The sequence below is a fragment of the Geotrypetes seraphini genome, chromosome 2, assembly GCF_902459505.1.
Source record: "Geotrypetes seraphini chromosome 2, aGeoSer1.1, whole genome shotgun sequence".
Lineage (NCBI taxonomy): Eukaryota > Metazoa > Chordata > Amphibia > Gymnophiona > Dermophiidae > Geotrypetes > Geotrypetes seraphini.
The window spans coordinates 68,765,333-68,786,270 of NC_047085.1; the positions used below are offsets into that span (position 1 = coordinate 68,765,333).

Below are 20,938 nucleotides of genomic sequence, written 5' to 3' on the forward strand. Positions count from 1 at the left end.
GGTAATGGTACCTGGAAGCTGTGAGAAGGCCTGGAGGACCAATGAGGGTCAGGGAGGATCCAGTAGTGACCAAGATAACTTGGTCACCGGATTTAGAAATGTTTTAATGGACTGTATGTATTACTAAGAATGTGTTGTTTTGTTTACGAAGAGTCCAGTGGAAGATCAGGAAGTGCCTGGGGACAGATGTAATGTAATGTAATTTATTTCTTATATACCGCTAAACTCCGTTAGGATTCTAAGCGGTTTACAGAAAAATAGACAATAGGGTGCATTAAAATTATAAGTAAAATAGGTACTTAGAAATTCCCTTACTGTCCCGAAGGCTCACAATCTAACTAAAGTACCTGGAAAAATGACAATTAGTAGAGTAATGAAGAAATAAAATAGAGAATAGATGAGAAAAATAAGAAAATAAACATTCTAATAAGACTACAATGATCTAAAGGACTTTGAAAGGTTGAAAAAAGAGGGGAGATAAGAATAGATGCAGAGGGAGAACCGTTGAAACAATAGAATTCTGGGGAAATTTAAATGAAATTTGAATGATAAAATAAAACAAAATAAGTGGTAAAACAATAAGTGAGATTAAAAAATATATCATAAACTAAAAAGAATTGAAAATAAAATCAAAACAGTCAAAACTGAAGTCCAGCTTGAACGGGCCCCTGAGCCAACCGTTGGTCCGATGGTCGGACTGCAGCCCTCCTCCGTCGGCTCTCCCCTGCTGGAATGGGGGAGGAGCGAAGACAGTGTCGGGTGCCCCGCTGGAACGGGCCCCCAAGCCGACCGTTGGTCCGATGGCCGGACTGCAGCCCTCCTCCGTTGGCTCTCCCCTGCTGGCATGTGTAACGGGTAATGACCACTCAGCGATATCATATGATCACAACCTGACAAAAACAACCACATGTCTAAAGAGCTAGGCCTAGGCTTCAGTTTTATGATTTGTTTACTAAGAGAACATACATTTGCTTATTTTAAATCTACTCATAAATTTTTGCCTTATCATAACTAGGGAATCTAGTAGAGTTGTACCAAATAGGAGATTTTACTATTCAGCTGAATATGAATAATGAGCATTGAGCTTTAACATAACATATAATAAAAGAAGCTATTTGAAATCAGAAATCAAGTGTTTATTTCAGTAGAATTTAGGACAGTAGAGCCCCAGATTATTTGTATTCAAAATTAAAGCACTATTTGATCAAATACGTGGCCAAATTTAATCAAATATGAATATTTGGTTAGCTCTACAATTTAGTAAACTGTATTTATGCATCTATTCAATGAGTTAATGTATTAATAGCAACATACGTATGCTTTTGCTTTATCATTATAACCTTTGGGGTTTTTTTATTGCCTGAAATATTTTAATGTGCTGCTTTGCATGGAATGAATGCAAAGCATTTCATTGATATTAAAATGACTTGCTGTAAATTATGTGAAGCACCAAGATTTACAGTAATCTTCCAGCTAAAGCAAACCATTAACTACCACCAGAAGAGATAAAGTAAACTATTTTGACAGCTAAAATGCCTGCCACTGCTCTGGTTTATATGCTGTTTTAATAAAGCCAGTCTAGCCATCCCCTATGGAGGATGTGGTAAGAGCGGTTAATGTAGGTGGTATAAAAAAAAAAAAGGTTTGGACAAGTTCCTGGAGGAAAAGTCCATAGTCTGCTGTTAAGACAGACATGGGAGAAGCCACTGCTTTCCCTGGATTGGTGGCATGGACTGCTGCTTCTATTTGGGTTTTGCCAAATTCTTGGGTCTTGGATTGGCCTCCGTGAAGATAGGCTACTGTGCTAGAAGGACCATTGTTCTGACCCAGTAAAGTTATTCTTATGTTCTTTCTTGGGTGAATAAAGAACCCAATAAAACTTGAGCAATTGGACTCTATCTCTCCCCTAGCTGGCAAACTCTGCCTATTCCAAACGATCATTTCTAAACCATATTTCCTTCTTCCATATAACTCCTCCCCCACTGGCTACCTCATTTGAGACCACAAAGCATAGAGGAATAGATTACTAGTCATCCCTGTACTGCTCAATGCATTTCAAATGGTATGGGCTAACCTAAGGTATTCTTTTGCCCTGTGCATACGAGGAGCTAAGGAAAGCATCCGGTCATCTGATACTACTTGGAGTAAGTAGGGTAGTGAGAATTGAAGATCTTTTCTGCCTCTAACTAACATCATGAGGCATTGGGGTGAGGTAAAGTTGAAAGAACCAAAAAGAGGGGTACTGGGGCCATTTTCAAACTCATATTGGGGAGAAGAATCAAAATCTGCAGGAAAGGGGATAGAAAAAATTAATTTGCTTATCTGCCAGAAAAGCTCTTTATTCACTGTGATAGATAGAGGAAAATGACACTGAAGAGGACCCTTTATAAACATTGGGGTGTTGGTGACTAAATTCAGGCTTCAACAGGCTCTCTTCAGAAACTGAAGCAGAGCAAGATAGATGAGTGTTGTGAGGAAGTGAATACAGATGGTGTCTAGTATGGGGAGATCCCAGCTGATTTACAGATTTCAGTCCATTATCCTTAAGATTATACATTAAATAAGACCATAAGAAAAGCAATACTGAGTCAGGCCAATGGTAGCCCAGTAGCCCATCTTCACGGTGGCCAATCCAGGTCACTAGTACTGGCCAAAACCCAAATAGTAGCAACATTCCATGCTACCAATCCAGGGCAAGCAGTGGCTTTCCCCATGTCTGTCTCAATAATAGACTATGGACTTTTTCTCCAAAAAATTGTCCAAACCTTTCTTAACCCTTTATTTGGCATTGTTGCTCAGAAGCACCCATGGTTCCCTCCCCTCAGGGCATCTTTCACACGATCAAGTGTGTCAATTATTATCCTCCACTTTCACACTGAAACAGGGCAAAAGAAGCACAGCAACCATTGGGCCCTGTCACGCAAATGGCCTATCATGCTACTGGCCTTGCAACTCTTGAACAGGGGCATCTTACATCTTCCTACATTTTCTTGGGAGCTGAATTCTCAATGCATGGCCCTCACGGACTCAATGAGTCTCATTGACATCCTCTGAGGCTAGACCATCATATCAACTTGGTTCATTGACGCTGGATCATTTGTCGCTGTTACATCAGCTCTACCTCCATGACCGCCAGCCTTTTTTCCATCTTCTCTACCATGTCACCACATAGGGCGTGGCAGCTTGGTGCCGAACCTTCACCCAGAGTTAGTTCATTCTGACCTTTTGTGCATCAAATGAGGAGCCCTTAGGATACTTCGCCTCACATTTAATGAAGCAGGCAATTGATAAAGACTTAGGAGTTCCTCCCCTTCAACCTGGAGGGGTTGAACATATAAGGACAATAACGTCCAAACAAGACCTCTTTTTCATAGATCCTTTAAATTTTCTTAGGGCTCTCGTTCTCACCCACAAGCTCAGAATATTATTATCTCTGGGCTTGACCCCAGAGAGTTCCCAGCCCTTCTCTCTTTATCAGTCCTAACAAAAGAAAAAAAAATTTCTTTTTTATTCCTCATCTATTCAGGGCAGTCTCTGCACTGCCCCTAATCCACCAGCAGTCCATTGGGTTTCGTTAGTCCAACGGAATGTCTTTAATAAGCACTCCAAAGGTAATTCTTGTAGGCAAATGCTCAAAAAGAAAAACTAAAGGAAAAATTACCTTTTCAAAGTCCACCCCTCCCCCACACTTCTTCATACACAATCCACAGCAGTCTTTCAATCAATTCTCTGGCTTCCAGCCACCCAAACCACAGTCTGAATGTCTCTAGGCCCCATGCAACCCTGTAGGAATCCTATTGTTACACCTTTTCCATGTTAACAGGTCTCCTCCCCACCTAGGCATTCCTTTGGCGTTACTGCTGGTTCTGTGGCAATCAGTCTTTTGGGAATTTGCCAGTAGGCAAACTTTTCTTCTGATAATTAACTGGGTTATAACCACCCCAATTTCCACTTTTAAGTTAAATCCATACCTTCTGGCTCCTGTGAGAACTTTCAGTTTGATTCCTTTCCCTTTCTTCCTGGGTTCCCCCGGTATTCTCCAATTCCAAGTCCTCTTGGCTGTCCCCTGGCTTTCCCAAAATCCAGGTTTAGAGTCCCTGAGAGGCTGGGGCTCTGCAAATCAGTGTGGTTGGCTGCTTCTCACTTCTTGAGCCCCTCCCAATCCAGGTTTCTGCATAAACTCTAGAAATTAGATCAAGGGAGGCCAATCCCTATGATCCTGGAAAAGATTAATGATGTCAGTACTCTTCCTCAGGATTAGCCTCTTCTGGTTCTTATTTAAAGGAATATACTTCTTTTTTCCTTTTGGTTGAAACCTTACCTTCTTGCCCTGCCTTTCCTCCTCACAACCATCAATTCTAGCCACCTACACTGCTCCTGTGGCCAGCGGGTCACCAGCAAAACCATATCTCAGTGCACCTCTGTATTCTGGTTAAGCTCCTTTGACCTTTCCACTTCCTTCCTGAGCTCTCCTGCTAGCTCCTGCAGCGCTGCATTGGAGGATTCCAGATGGGTTCCCTGTCCTTACATTTGAGAAGCTCCTCTTCTCTCTGTTGTAGGCAGGTCTTTAATTCTGCGACTTCCAGGGTCCCCATGTATGCTGTAGGTCGCCAAGTCCTGGCCCACAACAACTGGGTAAGGCAACCACAGCAAAAGGAACTGGGTAAGGAACCACTGCTTCCAGCTGAGCCTCCTCAATCGGAATCTTGAAGGTCACATGAGCCGTAGGATACTGTCTGTATTCTAGATGAAATCCGATTAAGACATCATTCTGTACTACCTCCCTCATTCTGTTTTTATTTTTGCTTTAATTTGCTTCATTTTGCTTTTTGATTGCTTCCTTTTGGCTTATTTAATCTGTTTTATTATTTTCTTTATTTTTAACTTTTAAATGTGTTAAGGCTATGGTTTTTGTTCTTTATTAAATTTCCTGTTTCCCTTCGATCGACCGTTATATATTGTTTAACGGTTGAAGACCTCTCTAATTGCCAACACTTTACTATAAGTTGCTGACTCCCCTCGTTTCCCCCTGGACTTGTTGCTGGTGGAAGACCTTGCTGAAGAAAGCCATGTGGAGGGCTGGTGTGGCTGATTCAGCACGTCACCGTGGTGATGTGTTTGGTGCAGAGGCTCCATCTCCATGGCTGTGGTGGACCATGTCTTTCATCATCTGGGCAGAGATAGAGGTGTTTATGGGTTTCCTTCAGCAGAGGCCACATCCTGCTATCGTCATCCTGCTGACGATGTGGTGGAACTGTCCTGGTGGCAGGGAGTACCTTTTCTCCCAGCTCGTGTCTGCCAGAGCTTCTTGAAAGGTCTGATCGGCTCTCTGCTTCCCTTCCTCAGGGTCTCCTGGTGGAGTTGTGGCCTCTGTTCAATCCAGTCATCATTCTCCTGTTCTGCTTGAATTACTGCTTCTAATTGGCTGGACTCTCTGGCATTAGGAACCAAGCTAGAGCTACCTCTTGAGGTCTGCCAGCACCAGGACAACTTGCATTTACCACTAACTGAGCCAGGAATAGACAAGCTTTTGATTTTACTTCTTTACTTATGCTGTGATATTGTACTTTGTAGTTTCTTTTTTCAGTCTTTTTGTATCTTTTCTATTTCACTTATCCTCTTTCTTTTTTTGATTTTTGTTTTTGAATTATTTTACTGTTTTTGAATTTCTTTTATTTATTTCTTTATTATATAAATTTTATTATTTTTAAATTTGTAAAGCCTCTTTGACCTCTTGCATTAAGCGGGATATCAAATGTACAATAAACATAAACATATTCCCCGTGCACGCATGATAGCAATGTGGGTTGGCTATAATTTATTTGCAATCAGTCTACGTTTTCACTGCCAGAGTCTACCAGCACTGGGTAAAGATTCCCATTTAGCTTCACTTTTATCAAGCAGTTTCTATCTTTGGGTGGTTAAGTCTCCACAAGATTACAAGAATGAGGAATTGTCATATTAATTTATGGCATCTTCATTTACCCCTGGATAATCTCTTGCCATGTGGCCATGGGCTCTGCATGCAAAACAAATAGGAGAGTCTGTATCCTGACCCCAGCCCAAGAGTCATGTTGGTTATGTTGAAACAGGCCTCCCTTGGCCTGACCTTTCTGGGCCATGTTGTATTTCCCTCACTTCATTCTGATGCTATCTCAAAGTTTTGACCATTAAATTGGATTATTGTTTCCTGAATTTTTTCATTAGGGCTAGCTAATTTCACACAATTGGTCACACAATTTCTCGATATTGGCTTCTGTTATTCTCACTATTATCCAAGGAGGATTTTTTATTTTTGCATATTATTACATCTTTTTTGGGGGGGTTTATAAATTTGTTGAATTCAGCTCTGGCAATACTAACAAGCAAAAGAAAATAAGAAAACCCCTGCATGTCCAGCACTTGATACCTGTGGTGTGTTTACCCTCACTCTCTAAGGCAGAGCTATCTTCCTTAGCCTGTTTAACACGTTCCTCTGTTACAGCATAGAGGTCCCAAATGTGAAAGATACCCGAGTCCAGCTTCTCTGCAGCAGAAGCTAAGAACCAGGTAGAATCACCATAAATAACAGGCTGTACAGAATATTCAGGAGAGGTCTGCACACTCACACTCAGAGCCAGGACACAGTTGAACATGAACAGAAAGAAGTTTTATTTTCACTTTGGTACAAGCCTTTTACCTCATAGGCTTAGGGAACAGTTCCCCTTTTTAAGGTACAAAAGAAAATACAGTGAGTTAAAGCTCTTGTCCTTCTTGTTTCACAGCTACCCCACCCCAACCACAGGGTTAAGACAGTCCATTGAGCTCAAGGTCTAGCTCTAGCCAGATAGGGAACAACAGTACAACAGTTCTCTAGTTGGCTTACCTCAGCCAACCAGAGAACCACCTTCTCACTTAACAGTCTCTTCCTTTTCTCTTCCTTCCCAGGGCTCTGATTCAACCCACAACTAGGGAAGTTTCCTTTTTCTGGGACTTCTGTTCTATGGGAAGTCTCTTCCTGGAGGATCTATCTCCCTGGAACCTCCCTGAATGATTGCAGTCTGAGGCAGAAGTACTCCTCCCTGCCTGAGCCCCACCCCTCTGAATTAGCAGGGGAATATCCCTCTCCTAATGGATCTCAGCACTGAGTTGCAAAGCTCAGAGCATTCTGAGACCGATAGTTTTCCCCAATTTGTCTGTTGCTCAGGGATATAACTGCAGCTTCAGTGAGGGAAAAATCCCAGAATCTTTCACACCCTAATTTACATCCCATTGCACTGACCACTAGGTTACCCTTAATACCTGCTTGCTTTTTTCACATAAAAGGATAGGGTTTTGACTGTTGTATTACAAATCATTTGCTTTAAGAGAATTAATTAAAACTAGGGCTACACATCAATTAATTGTGATTAATCATGATTAAAAATTTTAATCAAATATAGCGTCACCCCTCATATTTCCTACTATACTTGTACAGTGGCAAATATAGATAGCAGAAGTAAATTCTCAGAACCAACATGTTTTAATTACTAAAATGAAAATAAATCATTTTTCTTACCTTTATTACCTAGTGATTTTAAAGATGGAACAAATTGTTTAGAAAAATAAAATCACCAAGCAACAAAAGTAAGAAAAATGATTTATTTTCATTTTAGTAATTAGTCTGAGAATTTACTTCTTCTCTGTATATTTGCCACTGTACAAGTATAGAAGGAAATGTGAGGGGGATGCTTTATTCAATTAAAATTTTAAATTGTAATTAATCGAAGTGTAGCCCTAATTAAAACCTTTTTATGATGACTTTAGTCACCTTTTCTCAGAGTTGGTCACATATATGTTCAACAGTGTTGTTAAGTGTATATATTCATGATACTGTTTCATGTTAGTCCTATAGGTTTAAATTGCTGTTTCCATGTTTACCTCATAGATTGTACTTATGTTTAAGTTTAGTCATTTTATTATTGTTACTAGTTTTTTAGCCCGTTACATTAACGGGTGCTAGAATAGATGTGTAGACTTAGGCATTTCTTTCTCTCTTTCTGTATGTGTCTTTCTTTCTTTCTCCCTGCCCCCCTTTCTTTCTGTCTCTCCCCCCTGTACAGCAGTAGCCCTTCTCCCTTCCTTTTACCTCACCTCTGTCCAGCAGCACCCCTTTCCTGCTCCCCCTGTCCAGCAGTAGCCCTTTTCTCTTCCGTTTACCTCCCCCTGTCCTGCAGTACATTAACGGGTGCTAGAATATGTGTGTGTGTCTGTCTTTATTTCTTTCTCTCTCTCTCCTTAGCCGCTTTCTTTCTTTCTGTCTTTCTTTTTCCTTGGCTGTCCATCACCACCCCTTGCCTGCTCCCCCGTCCATTCTCCCTTCCTTTTACCTCCCCTGTGTCCACCACCACCCCTTCACTGCTCTCCTTATGCTGCAGCAGCCCTTCTCCCTTTGTTTTACCTCCCCCTTGTCCAGCAGCACCTCTTTCCTTCTCCATCTGTCCAACATTAGGCCTCCGTTCCTTTTTCTTCAGCCCCCCCTGTCCATCAGCACCTCTTTCCTTCTCCCCCTGTCCAGCAGTAGGCGACCCTTCCTTTTTCTCCCCCCCTCCTTCTTATCCCTATGATACACTTACCTTGCTCTGTCCCTGATCAGAGGTTCCCGACAGCCACCAGTTGCACCCATTGGAAAAGTTCCCTCTGCCGCATCCCGCACCCCTCCTGATATGACTCCCGCTGTCTTTCTTTCTGTCTGTCTCTGTTCCTGGTCCCCTTTGTCTTTCTGTGTATCTCCCTGCCCCTGTGTCTTTCTTCTTTTCTTTCTATCTTCCTTCCTCCCTCTGTCTGTCTGTCCGAAGCAGCATTTCCTCCCCCTCCATTTCCCTCCCCCCACAACAGTTCCCTGTGCACCTGCCCCTGTGTCTTTCTTCTTTTCTTTCTGTCTCCCTTCCTCCCTCTGTCTGTCTGTCCAAAGCAGCATTCCCTCCCCCTCCATTTCCTACCCCCCACAGCAGTTCCCTGTACAGCAGCATTAGCGTTTCCTCTAACCCTCTTCCCTTCCCGCGGGTCCGACTACCTACCCGGCGATTCAAGCAGCGTGTGCAGCAGTCTTCACACGCTGCTTCGTGTCCTTCTACTGGCCTGATTTAGTCTGGCACGTCCCTGATGACATCATCAGAGACGCGGCAGAGCAAATCAGGGCAGTAGAAGGCCCCGAAGCAGCGTGTGAAGACCGCTGCACACGCTGCTTGAATCACCGGGTAAGTAGTCGGGCCCGCGGGAAGGGAAGGGGGGGCGGCAAAGGACTCGGGTCATTGTAAGAGCTGGTGCGGAAAGTTGCTGGGCTCCTCAGTGGGAGCGCTGAGCGGCAGCGGCGGCGGCGATCCCTCTCCTCCGAGACACCCCCCCGCCCGCCCGCTCGCTCGCTCGCCCGCTGGAGAAACATAGATCGGCGGCTGGCTGCGGTCCCGGCTTCAGACTAAGCCACACATGCACACTTCCTAGCTGCAGCTCACGGAAAACGGACGCACGCATAGGAAGTGCGCATGCGCGGCTTACCATTTTATTATATTAGATGCTGTTAACAAAATTGTAAGTTTATATTAAAATCAAATCTGCTGAATACTGTCTTGGGTGAATCTTTTCACAAAGATGGCAAATAAATCCCATTGAATAAATAAATTAGAAACTTGCTCCCATTCTTCATGCAGTTTCAGCTTTCCTTTCCAACGTACAGATCATGGAGTGATATTGTTAAACATGTTTACATGCTAATTTTCTGACACACAGAAACACCAGGCTAGATAGGCTAGACTAAGAAACTGTACTACTTTCCCACACCTCCTCAAGCTAAATCTTAAAGTATACAATTTAATTCCTTTACCAATTACTGCAAAATGACAAAAATACTGAGTTTATTTTCTTTCCATAATTTATCTTTGTTCATCAGGAAGAACCAAATACAAGAGGCCTTCATCCTTGGCCTGCCTCAAGGCCCTAGGATGATCACAGTTTTGGCCACAATACTGCTATGCTTTATCAAAATAAAATCTTCCCCAAGGACTAAACACTTCTACCATTATTTATGCTTAAGTAAACAGTAACAAGTAGCCTGTTACAGCCTCTTCTACTTTTCATTGACTATTCACATGCTAGGTAAGTATAAATGATTACGGTAACTGTTTCTAAACCCAAATACTTCTATTTCATATTCTCCCAATGTCATCAGCAACCTTGAAATTTGGGAAGTTTAAAATTGCCTTACCCCTCAAACATATAAGAACAGTCTGCTACCTACAAACTTGCAGCGTGAAAAGAATTATTCACAGCTCAAAGTATAAATCCTTTAAGAACTTCATAAACAAATACTTATTTTAACTGTTAAGTACAAACAACTGGTTACAGTGTTTTCCTCATAGCACTAGTAACACATATGAAAGACCACCAGCCTAAATTCTTTCCTCCTCCACTATCAACAAAAGAAGAGGAATATTTCAACAGTAAAGCTGTGAAGAAAAAAAATGTGCCTTGATCTTTATTCTTTTTTTTTTTTTTTTTCATTTTGAATGTGAAAGGCATGTTGTGCAGATGGCAAAACAAACTCCTATTTAATGCATGCTGAATTGTATTTTTAAGACTGAATATGAAAAATGCACAAAAGGGTGTGCAGATTTTTACAAGGTGTACATATGTGTATGTATTTTTACCAAATGTACACTATTTTGCTAACCTGCAAGGCTATTTCGAATGAACTAATTACTCAGATTTTCAATGTTTTGGAAAAAGTAGAATTGTGGATGATGCAGTTAAGCTCAATCCTGAAAAAACTAAGATTTTTTTTAGCTAGCCCAAATGAAAAAATTCAGGAAACAATAATCCAATTTAATGGTCAAAACTTTGAGATAGTGTCAGATCTGAAGTTTTTGGGAATAACTCTGGATTGCAGTTTAACTTTCAGGAAGCACAAAGATCTCTTAATAAAAAAAAGCTATGCACTATTGTGGAGATTGAGGACTATTAAGAAGTGTTTTGACATGGAATCTTTTCGGTTACTGGTCCAGTTTACAGTATTGTCTACCTTGGATTATTGTAATACTGTTTATTTAGGATTACCGAAAAAGATTTTATTAAGACTCCGATTGGTTCAGAATGCTGCGGTTCATTTAACCTTTGGTCTTAAAAAATATGATCACGTAAGCCCTTTTTATGCTAGACTACATTGGCTGCCTTTTGGGGCCAGAGTGTTTTTTAAGTTTGGGTGTGTTTGTTACAAGGCTCTTTTTGGATTACTACCCTCTTATCTGGTACCATATCTGAAACTGTTTAATTCAAAAAAACATACCAGAAACATACAAGAGCCTGTCGTTATAGAATGACACTTTCTTTGACAGGACATTAGAATATCAGGCAGATAAGTCCATAGATTGTTCAGGCTCATTTTTACCCTATATTTAGGAAATTATTAAAAACTCATTTATTTCATAAACAAGAATGTTGATTTTTATTAAGGGCTCCTTTTTCAAAAGTGAGTTAGGGCCTTAATGCGCGGAAAAGCGCATGCTAAAATGTTGCGCACGCTAGCAGCTACTGCATCCTCTTGAGCAGGCGGTAGTTTTTTGGGTAGCGCATGCTAATCCGGTGCATGCACCAAAAATGCTAGCGCACCTTTGTAAAAGAAGCCCTAAGTTTAAGTTTACAAAGGTATTTTTATTAGGCTGTGTCTTTGTAACCCTTTCCTCCAACTATGTTGTATTTAATTGAGGTGTTAACAGCTGTGTGTCTGAAATTGTATTTTAACTATGGTGTATTAATTTGCTCATTAGCAGTGTGTACGTGATTGTATTTATTAATTGAAATGTTTTTAAGTTTCTCTGTTGTGAACCGCCTAGAACTACTGGCAGGGCGGTATACAAGAAAATAAATTATTATTATTATGCTTGGAATCCGCTTCTAGCGGGATGGAAAGATCTTCAGACATCTGAAGGAGAAATTTAGAAAAAGAAGACCGCTCAGACAAAGCAGAAGGTCTTTGAGGTGATCATTGAGGTGAATCTGAACCAGAAGAGTACTCATCTGCAGTAGAAAGTGGTTCCTGTTCCAAGTCTCCAAATAAATCTGAATCCTAGATGGAATGAGGATGGTGTGGAAGACTCGGTGTCGAAGCCTCAAGATGCTTGGTCTTAAAAGAGTGCTTCTGGTATCGCCCCGGAGTAACCTCTCTGGATGTTTGAGTCGAGGATGACTGGTGCCGTGTAGATGGATCAATCGACTCCCGTGTTGATGATCTCCGCATCAGTGGAGCATCAGAATGAGGTGCAGTCTGTGTCGTTCGTTGCTCAGACTGAACTGATGTCGAGTCACTCACTGAAATCGGGACCGGGTGCTTACGGGACTTTTTTGAGGTCAGCATGACTCAAAATGCCACTTTGACCCGAGTCCCAGATGGGGTAGGGGAAGGCTTCTTAGCCGGCTTACCCACTGGAGGTTGCAATACCGGAGATGTTTCTGCCGGTGTCGATGAGTGCGGCGTCGCCTTGGTCGGTGCCATCGGTGTCGGTAGCAATGTCGGCTCCCCCTCCATAGTGACACCAAACAAATGTTGTTGTTGAAGAATGCAGTTTTTCAAAGTCCTTTTTTGAAGTAATGAACGAGTACAGGATTCTGGACGGTGCTTGGGCCCTAGACACTGGAGACACCAGTTATGTGGGCCAGTCACAGAGATGGGCCGAGCACAGCGACCACACTTCTTAAATCCCATCTGTGGGTGTGACATTGACAGGAAGACTGCCTCAGCAAAATCGAAATCGGAGGCCATGGTGGTACAACAAGCCCTGCCGGGTCAAAAACCGTGAGGGATAAAAAAAAGAGATTTTTTTTTTTTTTTTTTTTTACCAAAGTAACTAAGAAAACCAAAATAAGAAAAAAACACGAAAATGACTAAAAAGTCACTGATGCGAGAATGGGAAGGCATAACAGTTTTCAACGGCCAATGAAACGCGTCTTCTTAGCTCCGCAGAAACTAAGAAACTGAGGCACCACATGCCTACATTGGGCGAGAAGGCACTCCTGTATGCGCGGTGCAGGCTGATCGTGAACTTTCTAAAACTTAAAGTTGCAATTCACTTTTCAAGTGTTGGTACTGGGGCTCCGTCGGTGACATCATCCATGTGTGAGAATATGCTGCCTGCTTGTCCTGGGATAAAGAATGTGATTGGACACCGCCTAGCCCGCCTACTCCACAGGGCTTTAAACTAGGTAAGTCGGGGGAGGGTACAGGCACAAACAACATACCAGGCGAACTAAAATGCCAATACATTTATGAGGCTGAGGAAAGTAGACACCGAAATTCTGGGTCAGGGGTGAGTGCACACACTTTTGAGTCGGGAGTAGGGTCACATCATATTTATGGGTCACATTGTAATTCCGGGTCTAGGGAGAGTACACACTGTAGTTCTGGGTATATGGGGAGTACACATTGTGGTTCTGAGCCTCAGGAAAGCACAAATAACACAAACAATGCTAAAGGTGTTCAAATAGCTCAAACAGGAATATCCCCACTGAGACATAACAAAAATATAACATGGAGGGCTATGTACGTCAACGCACACAGTTTAGGAAACAAGATCCTGGAATTGGAAACAGAAATAAGGAATGCCGACCTGGATGTGGTGGCGATATCCGAAACCTGGCTCACAGACTCCCACGGGTGGGACATGGTCATACCGGGTTACAACTTGCTTCGCCGGGACAGAGAGGGTAGGAAGGGAGGGGGTGTAGCATTATATACTAAAGATGACATTAAGGTCTCGAGAATCTCAGATGTCCAGTATACTGGGGAATCCCTTTGGGTTAATTTGGCCAGAGGGAAGGACAAATGCTTGTATCTTGGCGTAATTTACAGACCCCCAAGACAACAGGATGACCTGGATATGGAAATAATCGAAGATATAGAAAATATCACCTTGCGTGGGGACACAGTATTGCTAGGTGACTTCAACATGCCTGATGTGGATTGGGTTACACTTACCTCTGCTTCCGGCAGCAGCAGGAGGCTATTAAACTCTATGAAAGGAGCAAGCCTCAGGCAACTGGTGTTGGAACCGACAAGGGATCAGGCAATACTGGACCTGATACTTACCAATGGAGAAAGTGTCACAGAGGTCTCGGTGGGCGACACATTGGCCTCCAGTGACCACAACATGGTATGGTTCAATATCAGGAAAGGTTTCACTAAATCTACTAGACTAACCAAATTCCTCAAATTCAAGGACACAAATTTCAAAGAAATGGGAGACTTCGTTCACCAGGCGCTACAAAGCCAAGAAGAAACCGATAACGTGGAAGACATGTGGTCAACTTTGAAAGCAACCATACAAGAAGCAACAAACCGCTATGTAAAATCAGTAAGTAAACGGCGAAGGAACAATAAGCCACAGTGGTTTACTGCGGAGATCTCAGACCTGATCAAGGAGAAGAAAAAAGCATTCATCTCTTACAAACAATCAGGGAAGCAGGACTCTAGAGCAGACTACCTGGCCAAATCAAAAGCCGTCAAAACAGCAGTCAGGGAGGCTAAATTCCTCATGGAGGAGTCTCTAGCAAAGAACATCCAGAAGGGAGATAAATCCTTCTTCAGGTATATCAGTGATAGAAGAAAAAACTCAGGCGGGATTGTACGTCTTAGGAAACCAGACGGAGACTATGTGGAAAAGGATTCGGAAAAAGCCCAACTATTAAATGAATACTTCTGCTCAGTCTTCACCCGAGAAGCGCCAGGGCTCGGCCCTCAGCTACAGACAAGGGTTGGCTCAGTTGACCCGTTTAGTAACTTTGAGTTTACGCCCAGCAGTGTCTACGGTGAGCTGTCAAAGCTCAAGGTTAACAAAGCAATGGGGCCGGACAACCTGCACCCCAGGGTGCTTAGGGAGCTGAGTGATGTCTTGGCGGAGCCACTGTCCGCGCTCTTCAACCTCTCCCTTAGTACAAGCAGCGTCCCGTTGGACTGGAGGACGGCTAACGTCATTCCACTCCACAAGAAAGGCTCAAAGATGGAGACAGCAAACTACAGACCAGTGAGTCTAACATCGATAGTGAGCAAACTAATGGAAACTCTAATCAAACACCAATTAGATAAGATCCTGGATGAAGAGAATCTACGGGATCCCCAACAACATGGATTTACTAAGGGGAGATCCTGCCAATCCAACCTGATCAGCTTCTTTGACTGGGTAACGGGGAAGCTGGATATTGGGGAGTCCCTGGACATCGTGTACCTGGACTTTAGCAAAGCATTCGATAGCGTACCACACCGCAGGTTACTGAGCAAGATGAGTTCTATAGGATTAGGTAACACATTGACGAAATGGGTTGGGAGCTGGCTTGGAGGTAGGCTCCAAAGGGTGGTGGTGAACGGCACCCCCTCCGAAATGACGGAGGTGATTAGTGGAGTACCACAGGGCTCAGTCTTAGGCCCAATCCTATTCAACATCTTTATAAGAGACTTGGCAGAAGGGCTTCGAGGTAAAATAACATTATTCGCCGATGACGCCAAACTGAGTAATGTAGTGGGCAAATGCACAACAGACGAAGATTCAGTGCCCGACAACATGATGCACGACCTACTCCTACTGGAGCGATGGTCTAGGACATGGCAACTCAACTTCAATGCCAAAAAATGCAAAGTTATGCACCTGGGCAGCCAGAATCCATGCAAGTCTTATACCCTTAATGGCGAGATCCTAGCAAAAACGGTAGCAGAACGAGACTTGGGGGTAATCATCAGTGAGGACATGAAGTCTGCCAATCAAGTGGAGCAGGCTTCGTCCAAGGCAAGACAAATCATGGGCTGCATACGAAGGGGTTTCGTCAATCGTAAGGCGGAAGTCATTATGCCATTGTATAGATCCATGGTGAGGCCCCACCTGGAATACTGTGTGCAATTCTGGAGGCCGCATTATTGCAAGGATATGCTGAGACTGGAGTCGGTGCAAAGAATGGCCACCCGGATGGTCTCGGGACTCAAGGATCTACCATACGAAAAACGGCTTGACAAATTACAGCTATACTCGCTCGAGGAGCGCAGAGAGAGGGGGGACATGATCGAGACGTTCAAGTATCTTACGGGCCGCATCGAGGCGGAGGAAGATATCTTCTTTTTCAAGGGTCCCACGACAACAAGAGGGCATCCGTTGAAAATCAGGGGCGGGAAACTACGAGGTGACACCAGGAAATTCTTTTTCACTGAAAGAGTGGTTGATCGCTGGAATAGTCTTCCACTACAGGTGATTGAGGCCAGCAGCGTGCCTGATTTTAAGGCCAAATGGGATCGGCACATGGGATCTCTTCACAGGGCAAAGGTAGGGGAGGGACATTAAGGTGGGCAGACTAGATGGGCCGTGGGCCCTTATCTGCCGTCTATTTCTATGTTTCTATGTTTCTATGTGATGATTTTATGGTGACCAAACTGGTTGGAAAGGTAACAGCAAAAGCTAGAAGAATGCTTCAGTGCATAGGAAGAGGAATGTCTAGTAAGAAAAAGAAGGCATTGATGCTCCTGTATAAGATTCTGGTGAGACTTCTTTTAGAATATTGTGGAGACTGTACCTTCAAAAAGATATAAACAGGATGGAATCAGTTCAAAGCAGTGGTCTCAAACTTGCGGCCCACCAGGTACTATTTTGAGGCCCTCGGTATGTGTATCATAATCATAAAAGTAAAATAAAAGTTTCTTGATCATATATGTCTCTTTAGCTATAAATTACAATATTTTTATTAAGACTTAGCCAAAAGGAAAGATTTATAAACTATAATGAGTTTTACCTCATGCAAAATTGTCATTTCTTTAATAAGACATTAGCTATTTTTTCTGAGGCCCTCCAAGTACCTACAAATCTAAAATATGGCCCTAAAAAGGGTTTGAGTTTGAGACCACTGGTCCAAAGGAAGGCTACTAAAATGGTCAGTGGTCTATGTCATAAGGCATACAGAGACAGACTTAAAGATCTCAATATGTATACTTTGGAGGAAAGGCGGGCGATGGGAGATATGATAGAGATGTGGCATAAATAGGCATAAGGCCAGTCTCTTTCAATTGAAAGGAAACACCTGAGTGAGAGGGCACAGGATGAAATTAAGAAATCTAAGAAAATATATATTTTTTACAGAAAGGGAGGTAGATGTGAGGAATAGTCTCCTGGTAGAGGTGGTTAAGACAAAGATTGTGTTTGAATTGAAGAAAGTTGGACAGGCATGTGGGATCTCTTAGGGAGAGGAGGCAATAGTAGATACTGTGGATGGGCAATCTGGACGGGCCATTTGGCCTTTATCTGCAGTCATGCTTCTATGATCTGTGTGCAAGAACCTAAAAGTAACATCTTAAGATCTACAGGAATCTTTACGGCAACTGATTGTGTCCATGGTACGCTAGCTATGAGGAAATACTGTAATCTGAAAAGAACATACGTGGAGGGGCATAATCGGAAGAGACATCTAAGTCCTGTCACACCCGCGCTCTGGCGCTGCGTTGCGAGCCCCGGAATCGTGACACAATACTCTGGCCTGGCATGTCCCCTACTACTAGGGGACCTTTCAGGACTCTACTCGGCTTCTTACCAGCCTAAGCAGGGCATGCAAGGCAAAAGTCCCAGACAGGATGTGGCAAATCAAAGGTTTTATTGTGAGCACTGGTTTCATTCAACAAAAGAAAATAGGCTTCAGCTCAGCAGTGTTCAAAACAAGCCCTCATTACTATGAGGCAAACCCAGGCTGCTCACACACAAGGAAAACATCAACATCCAGTTTCCAGGTTTTGGATGGGTCCCACCGTAACCTACAGTCCTGCTCTGGACTTTCTTTAGCAATTCTTTACACAGTCCTTTTCACCAGGGCAGGTTGGTTTAGCAACCTTCACTGAGCTGCATCAGCTCTAGCAGCTGTGTCCGTTCAAAGGTAAGTAAGTCCAGAACGGAAATTAACCTTGAACAACAAAACCTGAACAACAGTAAACCCGGCCAGCCTGTCACATGGTTTCACTGGCTTAACATTTCATCTCACTCCCTGTTGCTCTATAAAATGTATTCCTGGTTAGCCCTGCATTCCAAAGGCACACACACAGCTCCTCTCAGCCTGTGACGGCATTTTCTTCCTGCTTAGCCTTAGCTCTGAGAATGTGCAGGGTCCCAGCACAGCTCCCTGCTGTGCCGTTCAGGTAATTAATTATGCACAGCTGTGGGAAAGAAAGCTCTGGTTCAGCTTAGCTGCTAGCAGGTAAATAATGCAAAACGTTTGCTAGCCTCACCACGGCAGCTCTCCAGCCCCCATTTCAAGTGCACTATCAGAAGGGAGAGGCACATCAACCCTCTTCAAACAAACTGACCTCACTGGTGGCTTCCCGACTGTGGCTGCAGGCAAACATATATCCCCTACTGCATATCAATGTCCATGGGCACGCCTTCCGGTCCTACCAGACTAGCTTGTGTCTCCATAGGTTCCCCTGGGGTTCCTTCCCAGCTCTCAGGGTCAGCAGTAAGCTCCTCTGTGTCCAACATCGGCCAGTCTGCAGAGCCAGACTCCTCGGGGTGCAGAGAGAGTGGATGGTTCTCTCTTCCTTGCCCCCAGGCTGATTCCCCCCTTAGTGTTCCTAACTGTGTCGTTTTAAAGCTGTGGAAGGGCACTCCTCCTCAGCCTAGGTGGGGGAGGGGCCTTACACACACAGGCTTGTTCCATCTGCCTATGTGCAGGTTCTTTCCTAGCCTTAACCCTTGCCTGGGCAGGCTGCTGGAAAGGAAGTAATCCTCTAGCAGGCTCGGAGCCAGGTTTAAGCCCTGTGCCGTTCTGTTGCTTGAACCTCCCCTGTTCTGTCTCTCCTGCCTCTACTTCCAGGTCTGTGAAGTAGTCAGCTAAGTCTAGAGTCGGGGATACTACCTGGTCCGCTCTTTTACATAGGAGTATATTGTACTTCTTCCTAATCCCTGTGGCTAAACCCTAGGTTGGACATAGGAAAACCCCGAAACGGGCTCGGGGTTGTCACAGTCCGTTTACATCCATCTCGCAAGTCATCCAAAGTTAAAAAGAACCTAAGACACATTTTTGAAAGATATGTTCAACTTTTTTTTACTTTCGAAAATCGTCTAATTATACGTCCTGCCGATCTGATCGTCCAAGCCACTAAATCGCCTATCTTTATACCACATTTCCGTCCAACATTCCGTCCAAGTCCAAAATGCCTAGAACAAGCCCCGTTGGACGTGGGAGGGGTCTGCAAAGTGATGGACTGCACACCCAGACATGCCACCTAAATAGTGGGGTACCTTACACAGCACCACTGTGAACTTCACAAAAAGGGTGCCATGGCTTCTCCTCACTACAGCTCCCTTATAGGTGACGGTGAGCCTCCAAACCACCTCCAGAATCCCCTAGACCCACTTATCTACCACCCCAATAGCCCGTATGGCTGCAGGAGCCACTTATATGCCAGTAAAAAAGGGTTTTGGGGGTGTATAGGGCAGTGCACATGTTTCAGTATCAATGCAGTGATTACACGGGCTTATGGGTATGGGTCCTCCTCTCTATGGGTCCCTAACCCACCCCCAAGATGACTTAAGCTGCCTCTGAGCTGGACGACTAGGCTTTCCTATGCCAGGCGGCCAGGTGATGATGTCCTGGAGGCTGAAATTTAAAGTTGTGAATAAAATTTTTATGGGGGTGGGGGGGTTGGTGATCACTGGGGTAGTGTATGGGGGTCTGTGTTATGTGTTTGCAGTGCGTATCTGGTGAGTTTAGGTGGGTGTTTGTGACTTAGACCATGTTTTACATGGTCTAAGTCACAACGTCCAAGTTCCGTCTAGGCTCTGTTGTTATACTTTCGGTTTTACATGCTGTATGACTAAGTCTAAGCTGGCCCACGTCCCGCCCAACTCCCGCCCTCGGCACGCCTCCCGAAATTCCCCGTTTAGCTTTTGACGTTGAGCGGCACTATGAAGGCTTAGATCATTTTTAAATACATCCAAAACCCGGTTTTATTATCGGTGCTTGGACGTTCTTGAGAACTGTTCGTCCAAGTGCCAACTTAGGCCAGTTTTGGACGTTTTTTTCTTTCGATTATGAGCCCCATATTGTATATATATCGAGTAGTGGGGGGCAGATTGTGGGTGTGTTTTTGAGTTGTGTGTCTGATTTGCACACATTTAGACCAAGAAAATCCCAGCATCAATATGGTGCACCTAAAAGTTGGGATGCTTAGTGATACCTAATGCTGCTTAGGCGGCACAAAGTGTGGCTCTATACAGAATGGCTAATGTTTATAGACTCGCACTTAGCATCACACTAGTGGGTACTGATTTTTTAGGCAACCTATATAGAATTGGGGCCTTTAATGCTTACATGAAACAAGTAATGAACTAATGATTTTTCAATTAGTTCCTTAAGCTTGCTGTTTTTAATTAGATATTTCATAATGTTTTGCTATGATATACCTCACTGAATCTGACTATTTTACTTCTACTGTACAAGTATGCTTGTTTGCCAAACCAAACCAAGTCTATAAAGGATAAAATGTAACCATTATCTTTCAAAATCACTTACCTCGGTGGTGGTTCCAATGTCAGCAGATGGACTGCAAGTGCTAGTATCTGGTGGAGCTGTGCCAATGCTGCTTCTAACTGGAGAACTAGCACCTGGCCCAGACAATGATTCAGAGAAGGTGGAAGACTGATACAAAATGCCCCTTCTTTGAATTTTTTTCCAGACTTTATTCATGGTGTCTGCCAGCTCACATAGCAATTGAACCTAAAAGAATAACCAGAATCCTTTAGAATCACTTAGAATAAACTAGATGGAATTGTTAATGCTTTTCTAGAGAAAAAGAAAAAAAAAATCAAAACACTTCTAAAAGCAGTTCTTCCTGCTTGTAAATAAATCAAAACCTATTCTGAGTAGCAGGCTATCTTTTGCCACAGTAAACAGAAGTGCAAGTGTTTCTTAA

At 43.4% G+C, this 20,938-nt stretch overlaps 1 protein-coding gene across 8 annotated transcripts in view; it reads right to left on the reverse strand.

Moving 5' to 3' along the window:
• VPS13B (vacuolar protein sorting 13 homolog B) overlaps nucleotides 1–20,938 on the reverse strand; it is a 1,237,203-nt gene that overhangs the window by 605,281 nt on the left and 610,984 nt on the right. For all 8 annotated transcript variants that reach the window (XM_033933145.1, XM_033933154.1, XM_033933146.1 and 5 more), the window contains one exon: nucleotides 20,539–20,742. In XM_033933145.1, coding sequence (XP_033789036.1) covers nucleotides 20,539–20,742 — 204 coding nt within the window. The remainder of the gene's footprint in view (nucleotides 1–20,538; nucleotides 20,743–20,938) is intronic.